Source organism: Tasmannia lanceolata, unplaced genomic scaffold (assembly GCF_043159265.1).
Source record: "Tasmannia lanceolata isolate RefF3 unplaced genomic scaffold, GAP_Taslan_0.1 ptg000020l, whole genome shotgun sequence".
NCBI lineage: Eukaryota > Viridiplantae > Streptophyta > Magnoliopsida > Canellales > Winteraceae > Tasmannia > Tasmannia lanceolata.
In genome coordinates this window covers 3,945,271-3,962,530 of record NW_027518697.1, presented here as the reverse complement: position 1 = coordinate 3,962,530, position 17,260 = coordinate 3,945,271, and the positions used below count along the sequence as shown (strand labels likewise).

General features: G+C 41.3%; 1 protein-coding gene across 1 annotated transcript; it reads right to left on the bottom strand.

Moving 5' to 3' along the window:
• Positions 1-4,375: 4,375 nt before the first annotated feature.
• LOC143854549 (LRR receptor-like serine/threonine-protein kinase GHR1) lies at positions 4,376-10,342 on the bottom strand. Its single transcript, XM_077364575.1, has 4 exons — positions 9,429-10,342; positions 8,067-9,231; positions 6,063-7,604; positions 4,376-5,044 (listed from the first exon to the last, which is right to left on the bottom strand). The coding sequence occupies exons 2-4, from the start codon at positions 9,148-9,150 to the stop codon at positions 4,461-4,463; spliced, it is 3,210 nt and encodes a 1,069-aa protein (XP_077220690.1). The 5' UTR covers positions 9,151-9,231; positions 9,429-10,342; the 3' UTR covers positions 4,376-4,460.
• Positions 10,343-17,260: the final 6,918 nt, after the last annotated feature.

Here is a 17,260-nt window from a genome sequence, read left to right as displayed (position 1 = left end):
ATTTCGGTCCGAAATTTCGACTCAATGCCATTATTTATTTACTTTTTAAAAAAGTGTTATTTTGGAAATTTGCTCCGGAATTTCAAACAAAATTACCAAATTTCGGACCAAAATTTTAGATTTCGCTGAAATTTCAGTTTTCGGTGGGGTCCAAAACGGTTGCAGAAACTGAAATTTTAAACCATGGTACTACCTAAACAGAGTTACCTGGTAAAGAAGCCCAAGTGAAAGCACTGGGTTTTACTTAGTCTCATACCTAGGCAGGCCCCACTTAGGACCGTAACACCATAAGATTCTTGAAATAGAGCGGAGTGTTCCAAGTGATTTTGTTCTGCCTGTTTCAACTGCTGGCCCGCCTGTGTTTAGCATCCATCGAGACAGATCGTGTATATCCACTCTAGTTACATGAGCAATTAAATTTGAACACATTTCAACGGGGACTTGCGTAGGAATGGGACAGTTTTAGATGCGTTACATCAGTCCTCGGGTTTTTGATGTATTAGTTTGGTGCCTTAGATTTGTTAACCACCTGTGACATGTTTTGAGCCATGGAAGGGTACCGAACACATCCCATAAATGGGGCAGATACTCACATCCAAAACAAACAGGGCCTAGTTACAAACATGAAAACAGTTTCGAAAGTATTTAAGAGCTGCTGACAATCTGGACTGATGGGGTATAAAAACAGAGCTGTCGACATGTGGCCCGAGGATGTCCCACCGCAGATCCCGCATCAGCAGGGGTAGTTTGATAATTACCGCAGAGTAGGTGAACTCGAACCTATAGCTGGCCGACACCTGTCCTGGGATAATAACTCCCCAACTACCCCAGGTTTCCCTCTATAAAAGGGCTTCCAAAGCTCATAAAAAAGGGTAATAACTTCTCACCCACCACTCTTAAACTAGCTCTGCACTCATGCTCATACTGACTTGAGTGTTGAAGGGCCTGTCCGGAGTAACACTCCGGGTTGGTCTTCTGACCTCGTTCGCTCCTTGTGCAGGACTCAGCTCCTTCACTTCTGTTCCTCAAGATTCAACCCATCCATTTCGGTTCCTCGGGTCCTCCAGTTCGGCTCTTACGTCACTGTCATATTTGTTACCGATTTTTGGCCTAACATGGACCTACACTTCCGTTGGCTGCAAAAAGACCAACCTCAGGTGTAGATTGGAGGGCATGGAACAGTTAACTTTCTCAAAGAGGTGGCCCACACTATCTTTTTTCTGCCCCTGTATTTTCCATGCATGCCCAGAATATATGGCTTTGTGGTGGAGCCAATGGTATTTGATAGATCTACTGTTCATTTTTTTCTATAAATCATCCATTTAGCCGTTAATAAATGTTGGGAAAGTTGCCTTATTTCCCTCCCACCAGCGTGTTGCTTGGGTGTAAGGCATAAGCAAGAAATAAAAAGATGCTTTATTCTTTAGGTTTCAAAAGAGATAGTTTTCTCTTTTGTGTTGTAGAGAACGACAACACACATAGTCTTTGGTGTGTCGGCTGCCAAAGGAGAGAGAAAGAAAGAGAATGAATAAGAGAAAAAATGGAGAAGAAGAAGAATAGAGGGTTTTCTATTTGGGCTTTCTTCTTGGCTTTCTCTTGGGGTTTTCTCTCAGGTTAGTCTCGGTGTACGGTCTTGGGTTTGAGAAGCAAGGAAAGGGTTGCGGGTTTGTGGGTTTGTGATTAATCCATTGTAATCTTTGTATTTTTTTTTTCTCATAGTGGAAGATCGTGTTTCTCGCACTTGGAGTAGGCTCGGCCAAACCATGTAAAATCTTGGTGTTCATCTTGTGGCTTGCTTTTGTGTTATTTTTCTTTTCCGTTAAATTTGTGCACGATCGGATCGGATTGCTCGGTGGATTTTCTCAATAAGTGGTATCAGAGCTCAGGTGGAGCGATCGTCAAGGCTGGGTTGAGTGATCGTGGGTGTTGTGGTTAGATCGCGGTTAGAGCAATTTTTTGGGTAGAAAGATTATTAAAGAAGATTCTTGTTCGAGGTGAAGCGCTACACTGAGAAGTGCGAAGATATCTGAGATGGTGGTAAAATCGAGTTCAATCCAGTTCAACATCGACAGATTTGACGGAAAAGGCAGTTCAACACGACAGACTTGGCTAAGGCGTTGAAGGGAAAAGATGGGAAGCCAGAGAAGATGGTAGGTGCCGATTGAGAAGACATTGAGTCGAAAACGGTCAACATGATTCAACTATGTCTGGCAGATAGCGTTATGATTAACGTTATGGAAGAAGAAGATGCGCCTAAATTATGGGAGAAGTTGGAAAAACTTTGCATGTCAAAAAGCTTGGCCAACCGGTTGTATCTGAAGCGGCAATTGTATGGGCTGAAGATGCAGGAAGGCGGAGATCTTTTGGAACACATTACGGTGTTCAACGGGCTTGTAGATCAACTCCACAAGGTTGACGAAAAGTTGAAGGAAGAAGATAAGGCCCTATTACTTCTTACTTCACTTCCTGATTCGTATGACAACTTGGTGACGACTTTATTATATGGTAAGGATACAATAAAGTTGGAGGAAGTCACGGCGTCACTCTTATCGAATGAGATGCGGAAGAAACCTATTCTTGGTGGAAATGAAGAGCATGGGTTGGTTGTTTATGGCAGGAATCAAAGAGGAAGGTCGTCTGACAGGGGATATGGTAAAGACAAGTCAAGATCCAGGGTTGGCGGAAAGGGTGTGCAGTGTTACCGTTGCAGGGGATATATGGCCACATCAAGCGGGATTGTCCGAAGCGAGCTGACCAGGAGGATAATGGTGCTACGAATGCTGTGGTGGCGGTAACGGATGAACATAGCGAAGAGTTTGGAGACGTTCTCACTGTCTCCATAGGTAATCACACTTCTCTTCATGATGAGTGGATTTTAGATTCAGGGTGCTCTGTTCATGTATACTCCAGGAGAGAATATTTTGATATGTTCCAGGAGACAAGGGCGGGTGTAGTGCCCTTAGGTGACGGGTCTACTTATGACGTCACGGGAGTTGGAACGGTGAAGATCAAAATGTTTGATGGAGTGGTTCGTACTTTGGGTGGTGTGGCGTATGTCCTAAAGATAAGGAAGAATCTAGTATCACTTGGCTGGTTGGACACTAGGGGTTGCAAGTTTTCAGGTGTAGGTGGAGCCATGAAAATCACACGCGGTTGTATGGTTCTGATGAAAGGAGAGAAGTGTGGCGGATTATATCGTCTGGTTGGGGACACGGTGACTAGTGTTTCAAGAACTCGATGGTTAGTTGGAAACGGAGTAGTAGCACGTGCACGAGTAGGGTCTCTTTCGCAGTTGGTGCAGAGATAGGTTTCCAGGTTGCAGACGATGGTGAGAGGATCACAGTACCTGCGTTGGGAAGGATGGATCGAGATCCCTCTCCAAGGTTGACTAGGTGAGTCAACGGGTTTGTAGCTACACATGTGCATTGGCTGTGTTGATCGAATCGGGTGGAGTCAAAACCAAGGTAATTCGAGGGTGTGTAGCTGGTACTTTAGAAGGCCAATGGTGGTTTGTGGTAATAGCGGACCGGTGGCGACATCAATGGAAAATCTTTAGGTGGCTGAAAAATAAGCCAAGGTGGAGATTGTTAGGAAAGTTGCCTTATTTCCCTCCCACCAACGTGTTTCTTGGGTGGGAAGGCATAAGCAAGAAATAGAAATATGCTTTATTCTTTAGGATTCAAAAGAGATAGATTTCTCTTTTGTGTTGTAGAGAACAACAACACACATAGTCTTTGGTGTTACGGCTGCCAAAGGAGAGAGAAAGAAAGAGATAAGGAAAAAGAGAAAAAATGGAGAAGAAGAAGAATAGAAGGTTTTCTATTTGGGCTTTCTTCTTGGGTTATTCTCGTGGGGTTTTCTCTCGGGTTAGTCTCGGTGTACGGTCTTGGGTTTGAGAAGCAAGGAAAGGGTTGCAGATTTGTGATTAGTCCATTGTAATCTTTTTATTTTATTTTTCTCTTAGTGGAAGAACGTGTTTCTCGCCCGTGGAGTAGGCTTGGCCGAACCACGTAAAATCTTGGTGTTCATCTTGTGGATTGCTTTTGTGTTATTTTTCTTTTCCGTTAAATTTGTGCACGATAGAATCGGATTGCTTGGCAGATTTTCTCAACAATAAAAAAGCTGGACTTATCTAGTAAGCCGTTGATCAAAGGCATTATCCAATATAAAAATGATATTCCCACACCTTGATTTGGCCATTCCATCCCTTTAGTCGGTCTCTTCCCATCTAGAACTGGCCGAGTGGGTGTCTGTAAATCAGTGAAATTATATGGTTTGTTGCACATTGCCGTGTGTAATGGGTGTAGAACCACTTGAATAGTGATACAAACCTCTAACCAGGTTGAAAAGCAAACAAAAGTTGAAAGACATAAAAGAAGGTTAAAAAGGTGTCATGCATTTTTCCAAAAAAATACAAATGAAGTCCCAACTGATAGATCAACAACAACGCTACAAAGGCCTCATATTGAGGAAAGATCCTCATAGACAGTCTTAATACCTGGCCTCTCAGAAACAGAACGTATACATCTCAAGGCTATCCCCAACACCTCCTTCATACCTTTTTCAACTTCCTGAATCCCAATTTCCAGCAACATCACCACATCAAAGCAATCTGACCCGCGCCCTTCTGCCACCCTTAACCGAACCCAATCCGTCAGATCAACCCCGCCCTCCTCGCCGGAGACCACATCTCCAGCACACTTTCCGGTCAAAACTTCCAACAGTATAACCCCAAAGGAATAAACATCTGATTTGAATGAGGGTGAGGGCTTCTTGGCTGAGGCCAATTCTGGAGCGCGATAGCCAAGCACACCCGCGTCGAGGATCTGTTCGATGGTGCCTGCTTGGGTCATGAGGCGGTGAAGACAGTAATCTGAAATGCGGGCATTGAGATCGGACCCGTCTAATAGAATGTTTGTTGCTTTGAGGTTGCCATGAGGAACGGCACGATCAAAATGGAGATAGTTCAGGCCACGTGCAACATCAACTGTTATTTTCAGACGTTGGGCCCAGGTTAATGGCGGGCCTTTTCTTCCCGGTCGATCTGAGGATGAAGATTTTACACAAACAAATTAGATTTTATTCTATGAGAAGGGGAACAAGAGGGAAAATTTCTAATTCTTTCAAGATATTGGGAAAAACACAGGTGATCTTTTTCTGTGTTCACACTTTTTTTTTTTTTTTTTTTTCAAAAGTAACAATTCCATTAAAAAGTAAAGTATTTTAGTAATTCCCTTTATTCTTTGTGTTCATATAATGCTCATTAAGAAATAAACCAACAATATACATTGAGAGGAGTTTGAACTTTTCAAAAAAAAAAAAAAAACTTATTATAGATGAAAAACCAGGAACACACAATGTTAAAAGAAAAAGAAACTTTCAGGGAGATTCTTAGAATGCTTAAATAGAATGCAGTCACTAGGTTGATTGAGCCAATGGTATCCAGTGGCTCCATTAAACGCGCTCCTCTGGTTAAACTCTTTTCCAACAGGAACATGTCAGGGAAGCATGAATAAATTAAGCATTTCTTGAAATCGCAACCTAATAACCAACAAGTGTAGCAAATAAAAGAGAAAAAAATAATGCCCTTTGATCAAAATTATTCGGAACCAAGGCTGGTAGGGACCAATGATGTAACTTAAGTGAAGAAGTGTTCAAATATAGGTACGAAGAATGCGTTTGTTTTTTTGAAAAAAAAAAAAAAATGAAGTTTGACAAGATCAAGCAACAACAAAAAGGGAAAATAGCAGGTGACCTGATGAGTCATATCCACCCACTCCTATTAGTGGGAGTGGTTGTTCCCATGACAGTGGAACCACCACCTGTCATGGGTATTGTGGCAGGTCCCATGGGTCACCCTAAAGGAGTGGGGAAGTTAGATTTTAGATATGATTTCATCCAGGACCATTGTACCAGTTCCTCAAAAGGTGAATCTACCATATACATAGATCAAAACAAAGGTCAAACCGCCATCTACATAGTTCAAAACAAAACAATTGGACATAACTTATGGTAACAACAAGCATGAAATAGACATAAATTGGGGAGTTAAGAGTTGTTACCATAAAGAAAGCTTGCAAGACTTCCAGGTGAGATATAATCTGACAGGATGAGCTTCTCATGTTGGGTAGGACCCCAATAATACCCTCGCAAACCCACCACATTTGGGTGCCTGATATTCGCAAATTTTTTTGCTTCCTTCGCAAACTCCTTCCTTGGCTTTGCCACCCCTTCTCTCAACCACTTCACAGTCAATACCACACCATTATCAAGTGTTGCCTTATACGATGTCCCATGGCTACTCCTCCCCAACACTTCAGCTGGCGCCCTTGATAATTCCTCCGGAGTAAGCACAATCGTATTGTCCAAGAAATGCAACTCCCCAGCTAACCGATCCGGGGATTGGACATCCAACTTTCCTAGGTTTTCTGGTACGAACTCCCCTGAATCCGGTGACCATGAGAATTGGCTATTTTTTGAGGGGGAGAAACCCGTAACAGCAGCCATTTTCTCGTCCGGGCTTATAATCTCAGATGATGAACCCTTTCGAGAAGACATAAGGTCATCGGCTGATACAACCAAAGCACCACCATTATCTCTGCTTTTGAAGCCAGCAGATTCTGGCAAACTTCGTGTACGAACATCTTTCTTTGCACTGTTATCCAAACTAGCTCTCCTCTTTGAAATCCTCTTGTAATGTATGGAAAAGGCTAGCAGGATAAGAATGACTACGGCCGCCACACATGGTATTATCACAGCTAATTTAATGACAGTTTTGATCGGTTTCCTCGGGTATTGGGAGGGAGAAGATCCCGGCGGACCATTTGGAAACTGTAATCGGGAATTTCCCGGGTGGAATGAAGAATCTGGGAACTTTCTGAGGTTCACTGGAATAAGCCCCGAGAGATCATTGTACGATGCATTGAAAGATTCGAGGGTGTTTGGGAAGTTTTCTGGCAAAGGCCCTGTGAAATGGTTTAACGATATGTCAAGGGAAATGAGTGAGGCAAGCTCTGTCATGGCATCTGGCAGAGAGCTCGAGAAATTATTTTGAGAAATGTTGAGTATTTGCAGGCCAGACAAGGAGCCAAATTCGGAAGGAAAGGTGCCATTAAACTGATTACCAGAGAGATCAAGAACCTGAAGGTTGGGTTCATTTGGTGAGGGGGGAGAAAATTTAACACTCCCAACAAGTAAATTGTTTTGGAGATGAAGTTCTTGCAATGTGGGAGAAATTAACAAGTCAGTTAAAAGAGGGCCATTGAACTGGTTAAAACTGAGGTCAAGAGTTCTGAGCTTTGGATATTGAGTAAGAACTGTAGGGAGAGTATCCACTAGAAAATTATGTGAGAGGTTGAGGTAATTCAGCCGTAAAAACTGAGAAGTTGCCTCAGGGAGAGGTCCCGTCAACTGATTCTGGCTAAGATCCAGGAATTCAATGGCATTTCCCCATTTTGCAATGGCGGATAAGTTTCCAGAGAGCTGATTCCCTGATAAATCTAGTAGTGAACAGCTCCCTGTTAGTAAAGGAAGTTCACCAGTAATTGCATTTGATGAAAGATTAAGGATGCGTAAAGTTGTTGACATGATCATACTGATTGGGCCTGAAACATAGAGGAGAATTCTGGCAATAAGAACCAAGGATAACACAATCACAATGACACCCATTTAAAAATTATAAAAGCATGCCTTATGAAGCACAAATTAATGAAGTTCAATTTGGCTTCCTTTAAAAAATGGTGAAGAGAGGAAATGCAGGGGAAAGAGATGTCCCAGTATGCAAGATCACAAAAAGAAACTTTTTTTTTTCGTTTGACCGTGGTTCACCCTCGAGTTTCCCGTGTTTCTCTTACATTTATTTCATTGTTCCTCAACTAACCAAACTTTCAAATACTTCTTCCGAATAAGAATTATTGGTTAGTTGCAGCCATTACAACCATGTTTGCAGAAGAAGGCTTACCTTCAATACAAGGCTCAAAATACTCATGCAAGATTGAAAAAGAAAACAGAAAGCTTTTACAACTAATTCAATCATTCTCTGAAATAAATAGCAGTTTCAGAATTACCTGAGAGATTGTTGGCACTCAAATCCAGTTCAGTTATAACCAAAGGGTCCCCTCTCAAAAGCCCATTTGGTATGAACCCCGTAAACATGTTGTTACCAAGCCTCAGAACCTCAAGATCATAGAAAAAATTAAATTCGGGTAACTCTCCAGATAGTTGATTGTAGCTGAGATCCAACACCTTCAAATTCCCAAATGAAGAAAGACCACCTCCATTAACCAGTGACCCAGTGAACTGATTGTTACTCAGATTCAAATACTTCGTATCTGGGACACCAAATAGAAACTTCTGCTTCTGCGAACTGGAACTAGTTAGCAGATTCCCACTAAAATCAATATGGACGGCCCTTGAAAGTAGCAGAAATTTATCATCAATAACACCATCTAGTTGATTCTGATGCAAATCAAGCACTTCAAGAGTTGAAATCTGCTCAAACCCACTAGGGATTCCCTTTGTAAAGCTGTTATAAGAGACATTCAGTGACACCAAGTTTCTCAAATCTGTCAATGATGAAGGCAACGGCCCAGATAAATAATTTCGGCTTAAATCTAGAGATTGTATAGAGACAAGCCCACCAATCGAATCAGGAATTGAGCCCGAGAAATTGTTCCCAGCTAATGATAGGTTCTGTAATGTCTGCAGCTTGCCAATATCCGCCGGTAAAGCATCAAAGAAAGAATTGCCGGAGATGTCGAGATATTGGAGGTTTTTGAAGTCAGCTATATTATCGGGGATCTTGCCTGTGATAGAATTGTTTGACATGGAGAGATTCAAAAGCTTTGTGAGATTGGCAAAGACGCTCAAATCAACGTTGCCAATGATATTCAGGTTGTCAAGGACAATGCCGGCAACGTTACCACCATTACAGACAATTCCATTCCAGGAAGAAGGGCATCCATTAAAATCAATGGACTCCTCGTTCCACGAATTTAGGATATAACCAGTTGGGTCCTGTTTGATTCCTTTCTTGAACTCAAGGAGAGTTAAAATGTCCGGTGAAGTAAGCTGGGCCATTGAAGAGACAAGATATAGAGGTAATGTCAAAAGCCAAAGAAGCTTCATCCTTTGCCCAGACAATGGATCCATTCAAGCAGCAAAAATTGGGGGAAAATGAGCAGAATTCACAAGGCGGAAATTCGCAAAAAATCTGAAATGGTTCGAGAATGGCTGTAAAATGCAAAGAACAAATGAGCAGAATTCACAAATGGGTCTCAAATCAGCCAAAGAAAATGGCAGAAAAATTCAACAAAAGCTAACAATTTCAACCCTAAGACACCAACTTCCAAGGAATTGAAAAACAGAATCAAGAATCAATGTCAAAATCAAGAAACCAACACAAATTGCGTTGTGTTCAGAGATCTAACCTTCGAGAATCCAGAATTCTAACAGTTTACCACCATTTTTTTTTACAGTCAATAGAGCTGTAATACTGTCAAAAAATGATAATTTCCCTGAAAGGAACTCAAACTCGAAGCAGCAGGACCTCAAATTTTATGTGCATTTGAGCTTCAAAGAGATGAAATTTCCAACTTCCCACTGCCAAATGGAAGTTCTTCCATCTTTGACTAACTGAAATTTCAGATTTACTGCCTTGGACTAAGAAACTTTCTTGTTTTTACAGAGATCTCAAAAATAAATTGAAGAAGAACAGAAAGATATCCCAATATTCAACTAAATGCAATAAATGAAGTGGGGCCGAGAAAGTGCATGATCATGAAACCCTAATCTCCGAGAAACAAAAAATGAGCTTTTACAATTCCAGGTTACTGATAAAACATGACAAAGAAAACCCTAACCTCTACTCCATCAAGACTCAAATATCATCAATGAACAACACATGGAACCTTAGAAACCCCAACTCCTCCTCCCCCTCTATCTGCAACTAAAAACCCTATTCCTTAAAACACTAGAAACTTAACTAAGAAAAACCTTAAGCTCTTGAAACGCAGAGTATAAAAACCCTAATCTCTGAAAATGCAGAACATAAAAAGCCTAATCACTGAAAATGCAGAACATATGAAACTCTCAGCAACTAAAAACACTTTAATCTCTGCAACTACAGAACATAAAAACCCAAATCTCTGAAAATGCAGAACATATGAAACTCTTAGCAACTAAGAACACTTTAAAACCCCAAAACCACAATATCTTTAACCCTACACACACAACATGTGGAACCCAACTCTCTCTCCCTCTCTCTCACACATATTATCTGCAACTGACGTGGGAGAGAGAGAGGGAAAAAAGAAAAAATTTTGCCTTTGTTTTTATAAAAGTGGGAGCTTTAACCCGCGAAAAAAGCAGGCTTTGAGGACGCCAACATATTATCAAATCCAACTCACAAATACTTGTTTCGCTTTTAGGGAAGTACGCTTTCGCATAGCGAAGGTAGAATAGAATACTGAATACCAATACTGCCACGTGGTCAAAGTGGGGCCCATTCGCTTTGACTGCTTCTATACTTCCCGGATGGTGGCCTAGCCTCTGTAAATAATGGCCATTTATTATTCGGCCTCTGTACAATGAGACGGACGTTTTTGAACCCATACATATGATTCGGACTCTTGTTGATCACGTGGGCTAAGATGGCCCAAAATTATGTTTAATATTGGAGGAATGATAGATGCAAGGGCCCTCTTTATGCAAGGGCCGGAGAAGGGCCCTTGAATAGATCCACGTCATTTTTACAGTCGGTTGGACCTGATGATGTGAATCTATTCAAAGGCCCTTCTTTAGCCCTTGCATAAAGAGGGCCTTTGTGTCTATCATTCCTCTTAATATTGATAATTGATTTTAGGTTTAAAATCAATTATTGAACTCAAAATCAATCAGAATTTTGAGTCCAAATATTCAATTTTGGACTCAAAATCCAAAACGAAAAGGGCCGAAATGTATCACATGCAGTGCGCTAGCGGCCAACCCAACTAGAAGTAGAAGAAGGATAATGTAGGGATGCTGAACGACCTCTTGGCACATGCATGCATGTGGGCTAACCACATTGGAGTCCTCAAATAGCTTTCCAAAGAGCTGTGAAGGGCTATGAGGACGCTAGGCCAGGGCAACCTCTGGCCTCAGACTCTATATGTGGGCCCACCCATGTGAGATGTCAATATAATCTGGACCATCTATTAAATTGGCCCCACCATCGATATGCCAAGTGAAAAACTCACACTTGCAGATGATCCTAAACATCCAATCAGAAGCTTTCAAGTCCTCCAATCAGAAAATTAAAGCCGTTCGATGAATGCGATTATCAAATATGGCATCTTGAAGGTGGGACCCACTAAAATGAATGGTCTAGAACAAGATGACCTCACATTGGTGGGTCTACTTCAGTGGGTCTCGCAAGCGTCTCATGTTGGTACATCTCTTAATATCATTCCTTTTTTTCTTTTTCTTTTTCTTTTTTTTCTTTTTTTGAGTGATTATTGGAATCATCTCCAAGCTCGATCTCTCCTCGTCTTTCATCCTTGTATTAATTACATCATCATTGCATCATCATCCTCAGACATTTTATAGAAACACAGACATTTGATATATCTAAGGAAAATTGGGTTATTCCTCAAACAGCATGAGACAAACATATCAACTTTTTTAAAGTAGCATTTGATCAATGAGAATGGGGAAGCATGAATAATATCAACTTTTCAACACTGGAAAAAAGATTCAATGCAAGCATATGATTAGGGGTGCTTGAATGTGAATAAGAATGGGGAATCATTGGGGGGGAGAGAGAGAGAGAAAGTTAAACCTTATTATGGCCCTTTGAACTATCCATCTTAAGGGCTCACATCCTTATTTTAACCCCACTTTACCTACCAAAAGCAGAACACCAACAAAATGTGGGATAAGTGCGTGGCAGAGTACACACAATTGAGATGGAAATCAAGTTGGGAACCAAGTACGAATCTAGCAAATAGACTCTTCACACATTAACAACTACTTGGCTTTACGTTAATTTTTTTATGTTTGTTTTTTCCCCCTTTTTGAAGGATAAAGAATTGAATCAATATAGAAAAGAAACACAGGGAGAACCCCAACTATGAAGACGATCAAAACAACATAGAAAAACTAAAAATTCGAACAAAAGGCAAAAACAGTTCACGTGGGAGCAAATAAAAAACTTCCAACTCCGGCCTTGAAACCCCTTCCCGAGCTAGATTGTAGGTCTCACTATTAGCCGATCTTCTTACATGATGAAATGTGACGGAGGATCCCACCAGTCGATCCGAGATCTCGTAACCCTCTACTATGACCTTGTCTATAAGCTCTTGATCAATCAAATTAATTCCTTAGTACGCCGCTCTAATCTTCGCCTCGTTGGAGTTGGTGATCCCAATGGGGCCCGAATAGGCTCATAAAATACTTCCGCATTCAGAGACTTTCTCTGCAAGAGCCAGAAAGGGCTCAATCATCAGAGGGTGTCCCTTGCCTATCATCTCCAGAAGTAGCTCCATCGTCCTCCTCCAGACGGAGCTTAAGAGCCTCGATCAAATCATCTTTGGCCTCCAATTGATCGGCCATTGACTCCTCTCTCTCTCCAACTCAGCGATCCTAGCCTAAAGGCTATGGACCTCATCTCCAAGCTCCGAGAGGCGGGAAATCACCTCTTTGTGTCGGAACTCTCCCTACAAGGAAGAAAATATTAAGAGCCTTGCAGTAAAGTTGGAACTGAGCAGAAAGAAAGCGATAAAGAAGAAGAAGAAAAAAAACCTCTTTGAGGTAGAGCCGATAGCCTTCGATAAAATGCCCTAGGAGGTTCCTCTCCAAATGAAAGATTTGGAGAGGAGGAGGCTGGCTGTAAGCTTCTTCTTACTCCTTCCCCACCCTTCTTTTCTGGTTCTCCTCCCCACCGGCTCCGATTCCGATCCTTGCTGCGTCTCTTCACTTCCTGCCCTCGAGCTTAGCTCGATAATAGAAACCATGGCACCTTCGCCTCGAATGGAAGAATGGGACTACATGGAAACTTTTAGAAAATACAGAAAAACTTACACGGAAGAGGGAAAGAAAAAGATGCCCTGCTCCGTTTGGTTGCCGGAATTTTTTTGGTTCTTGGGTTTTCTATGGAACAAAAAACTCCCTAGGAGATTGGTGGAAAAAAAAAAAACTCCCTAGTAGTATCCCGGTAAAATAAAAATCCCATGTTTGGTTGACCGGACTATAGTGGGAAAAAAATGCTTTGTTTGGTTGCTTCAACTGTTGGGAAGAAAAAAATTCTTTTGCAAGCTTATTTTTTGTTTCTGGGATTATTTTGGTTCCTGGGAGTATTTTTTTTCCAGGGTAGGGTTTCGTGCGGAGTTATTCTGGTTCCTGGGATTATTTTGGGCCTAGCAACCAAACGTGGGTTTCCTGCGGAAATTCCACAAAAGTCCCAAGAACCAAAAAAATTCAGGAACAAATAGAAGATTTTGTACCAGACAGGAATCCCGTCTCTTAAAAACCCACCGTCCAGACACGTGGCACCATAGGAAATGCGATGGGACTAACACCCCATTATGACAGTGACATTTCCCATCTCCGCCATCGAATATTGGCAGCCGACGTTTCGAATTCCTATGACAATGTAATGATTTCATTCACCGACGCACGACCTTCGAGCTCCTTCTAATAACTCTTTAGCTTCTCGAATAAAGAGATACAGACTCCTCGCCTATATAACAATGCAAAGGTCCAGAAAGAATGATCGGTTCCGAATTTGTACCGTCAAGCAGAAGGTCCCCAACACTTCAAATTTCTCCCCATAAGCTACTTCCTCGGCCCATGGAAGGGTAGTGGATGTGGGGGCCAATATGTTAGAGATGAAATCGGGACCCACCCTTCAGATTTGGACATGTGTCATGGGACCATTGAACGAGTCATAGTAAATCACCTTTCACTTTCCTTTGATGACGGATTCCACGATCTCACCCATCACGTCAAACAAAGTTGTTAGAGATCGGATCTCACAATCATGTGATTAAGACATTAGGCTTCAACTAACTTATACACCGTATATGGTTCTGTCAACTTCCTAACCGATTGAGAAAAGACACGCTAATATGTATGATCCCATTTAAAAGAGGACTCTCCCGCTCATATGCAGGGAGAGAACGTAAACACTCTCCAGAGTTCTAGAGGTGGAGGAAAAGCTTTCTCCAGTGTAAGCTCTTCTATCTTCATCTCTATTTTCTCCGGGTGATCTCCAATCGGTAAAAGGTTTACATTCTCAGTTTAATTTCTACTTCTTGTCATCCAGTCTTAGCTTTCTTTTGTGAGATTTTATATGGTGTAAGGGCTTACAACAATACAGTAGGGGTACGGCCCTTGATATTTGATCCAACAGCAGCTCACTTTTTGAGGAGCTGCTGTTGGATTAGACATCAAGGATGGTACTTCCACCGTACAAAGGCCTTATTGTTGTAAGCCCTTACACCATATAATTTCTCTTTGTTTGTAAACATTGATTTCTAGTTGTGAGCTAGTTGAGATCCTTCAAAGCTAGATCTCCGGGATCTTTCACCTTCTTCTATGAGCGCAGTAAGTTAAAGGCGGAACTCTACCAACTGCATGATCATCAAATCGACAATTAGTGTTAACAACAACAAAGACTCATTTTCTTTAGACGTGGAAATGGACATAAAATTTGTTTTATGTTCATTTTTACAACATAAAACAAATTTTACGTCCATTTTTACATCGAAAGAAACGGAGCAAAAATGTAAAAGGAATGTTTTGGTCAGGGAAACCATCACCCATCAGAGACGTATCAATTTCAAAATAAATAACAACTGAGAATGATATCAAAGTGGATAAAAAAATCACAATTTCCGAATCCCCACACCAGTAGCGTGCAACTTCTCTTTGCCTAAATCCAATTCCCGGCTGTTTAGTAGCTAAGCATTCTGTATTCTTAATAAAGTTACAGGTAGATTTTGAACATCTTGCTTGCAAACATCGCATGTCTTGTTACCCTTAATGCTAAACCATTTCACTGCACACTTGAGTGTGCAAGTGCAAGTTCAACTTTCCAGCTACATTCCAATTTAAGAGTCTCACCCCCCTCCCAAGTTCAACGAAACAAATTCTACACACTGCATATTCTTCATGAATATCTTCACCAGAATCTTCATTTGCTGTAATGAAATTTTAACGAGAATAATCGAAGAATAGGATGCAAAATTCATTATTTATTTCTATAATGACTGTGCATGCATGTATGAACAAAATTGTAAGAATTCAGATTAGGTGACACAAACTTCAAGAACAAACAACGATCAAGGAACATAATCTGGACAACAGTAGGTAATGTAAATGTAAATCTTAAATCTAGGGCGCTGACGGCTGGTTAACGTTTTCCCATCATTTGACCGGTCTCTCTCTCTCTCTCTCTCTCTCTCTCTCTCTCTCTCTCTCTCTCCACACATAGTCACACACAACACGAACAGTTGGTGGGCCCAACAAACCGTTGGTGGAATGGTGGGCCCATCTTTGAACAACGTAGGCCCCACCCATACCTCATCATAGGATAATCCAAACCGTTCATTGATGGGCCACAATGTAAATAGGTTGTGCCCCAAAAATCATTTCCATAGGATGATCACAACCCTACAATCTATAGAGGTTGCATAAGATGTAGTTTCTATTTAGATCGGAGGGCTAGGATCAGCCTATGGAAATGATATTTTGGGACGCAACCTATTTACGTTTATGGCCCATCAAATGGACAGTTTGGATTATCTATGGTGTGGTATGGGCGGGGCCTACGTTGTTCAAAGATGGGCCCACGATTCCACCAACAGTTTCTGTTGGGCCCACCAACTGTTCCTGTTTTGTGTGTGTGTGGAGAGTGAGAGAGAGAGAGAGAGACCGGTCAAATGGTGGGAAAGTGACATATACGTGAATTCCAACGTTTACGTTAGCCAGCCGGAGGGGGGGGGGGGGATACATTTATAACTAGGTGAAACCCAGCATTACCATAGGCATACCTGTTTCTAAAGCCGGGTTATGATTTGGTGTGGCACCATCAACCACTGAAACACGTGGCTTTGTGGAAATGACACGGATCAGACCTCCCAAAGAATCCGTCCTTCTTAAATTTCTGCTTTTTACATTCACTGGAACTGATATTGACCTTGTTATATGATGCTGAACTTCTGGTTTCTAACTTTCGATTAGAAAAGGATAAAATCACTTGAAGGGCCTAAAAATACATTTGGATTTTACTAGAAATCATTTAAAGTATTATTTCATCTAATTGGAGTACGGTGTGAAAATCATACAAATGTGGAATAAAATTCTCATAAAGATTTAGACCTACATGAAATCCATGAAAATATGATAATCAAACCACACAGAATTAAAATTCAGGTTACATAAATGTTCCATGCATCTATGTGGAACTTCTGGCTTCGTGCGTTAATGTGCAGTTGGGCGTCCCTAAAATCCTATGTGGCACACCCTTAAAATCTTCTTCATGAAATTGATCCAATTGGGCGACCTTACAGGGTCGCCTTTCAATTTTAAACTAGGGGTGGTTCCCACAATCTCCCTCACGTTATTGATGGGATGGGGCCACAGTATCTACCAAAACCTATGCGTTAGGGTGGGACCCAGCATTTTTACACCCATAGATATCGCGGGCCACGATACTAGCCTAAAATCCATAGATACGGATGTGCTTCTCAACCCAGTGTCATCCTCTGAATATGACACTTGTGAGTTGTGAGTTGATATTTTCACGCAAGTTTTTTTCTCACATGCGGGGTAAGCTTTTCCTATCACCTACCCCTCAAAAAAAGAAGAAGCTTTTCCATCACCTATGTGCAACATCTCATCGTGTGGCATATGCAATGCATAACAAAAGGTTAAAAAGAGTGCAGATAGTAAATATCAGGTATTGAAAAATTGACAATGACAGGGAAAGCTAGTGTTTTCTTGGAGAGAAATTATATGAAAATGTAAAGGGCGGAAGCAGACAAAAACTGCTGCCTTGGTTTTTGAACCTAGGAAAAGTAAAAAAAACGGTGCTTCCCCTTGGATTAAAATCAAGGGAAAGAGATTTTGTCTCTCTCTGCCCTTTATTTTGACGGTCGGGCATCATATCATTTCTCTTTCTTGGATGGATTCAATCTTAGCTAAACATTTTTTCAGATCTTTTTATTTATTATTTTATTTAGTATATGATTAGTAACTAATCATATACAATGAAAAAGAGAGT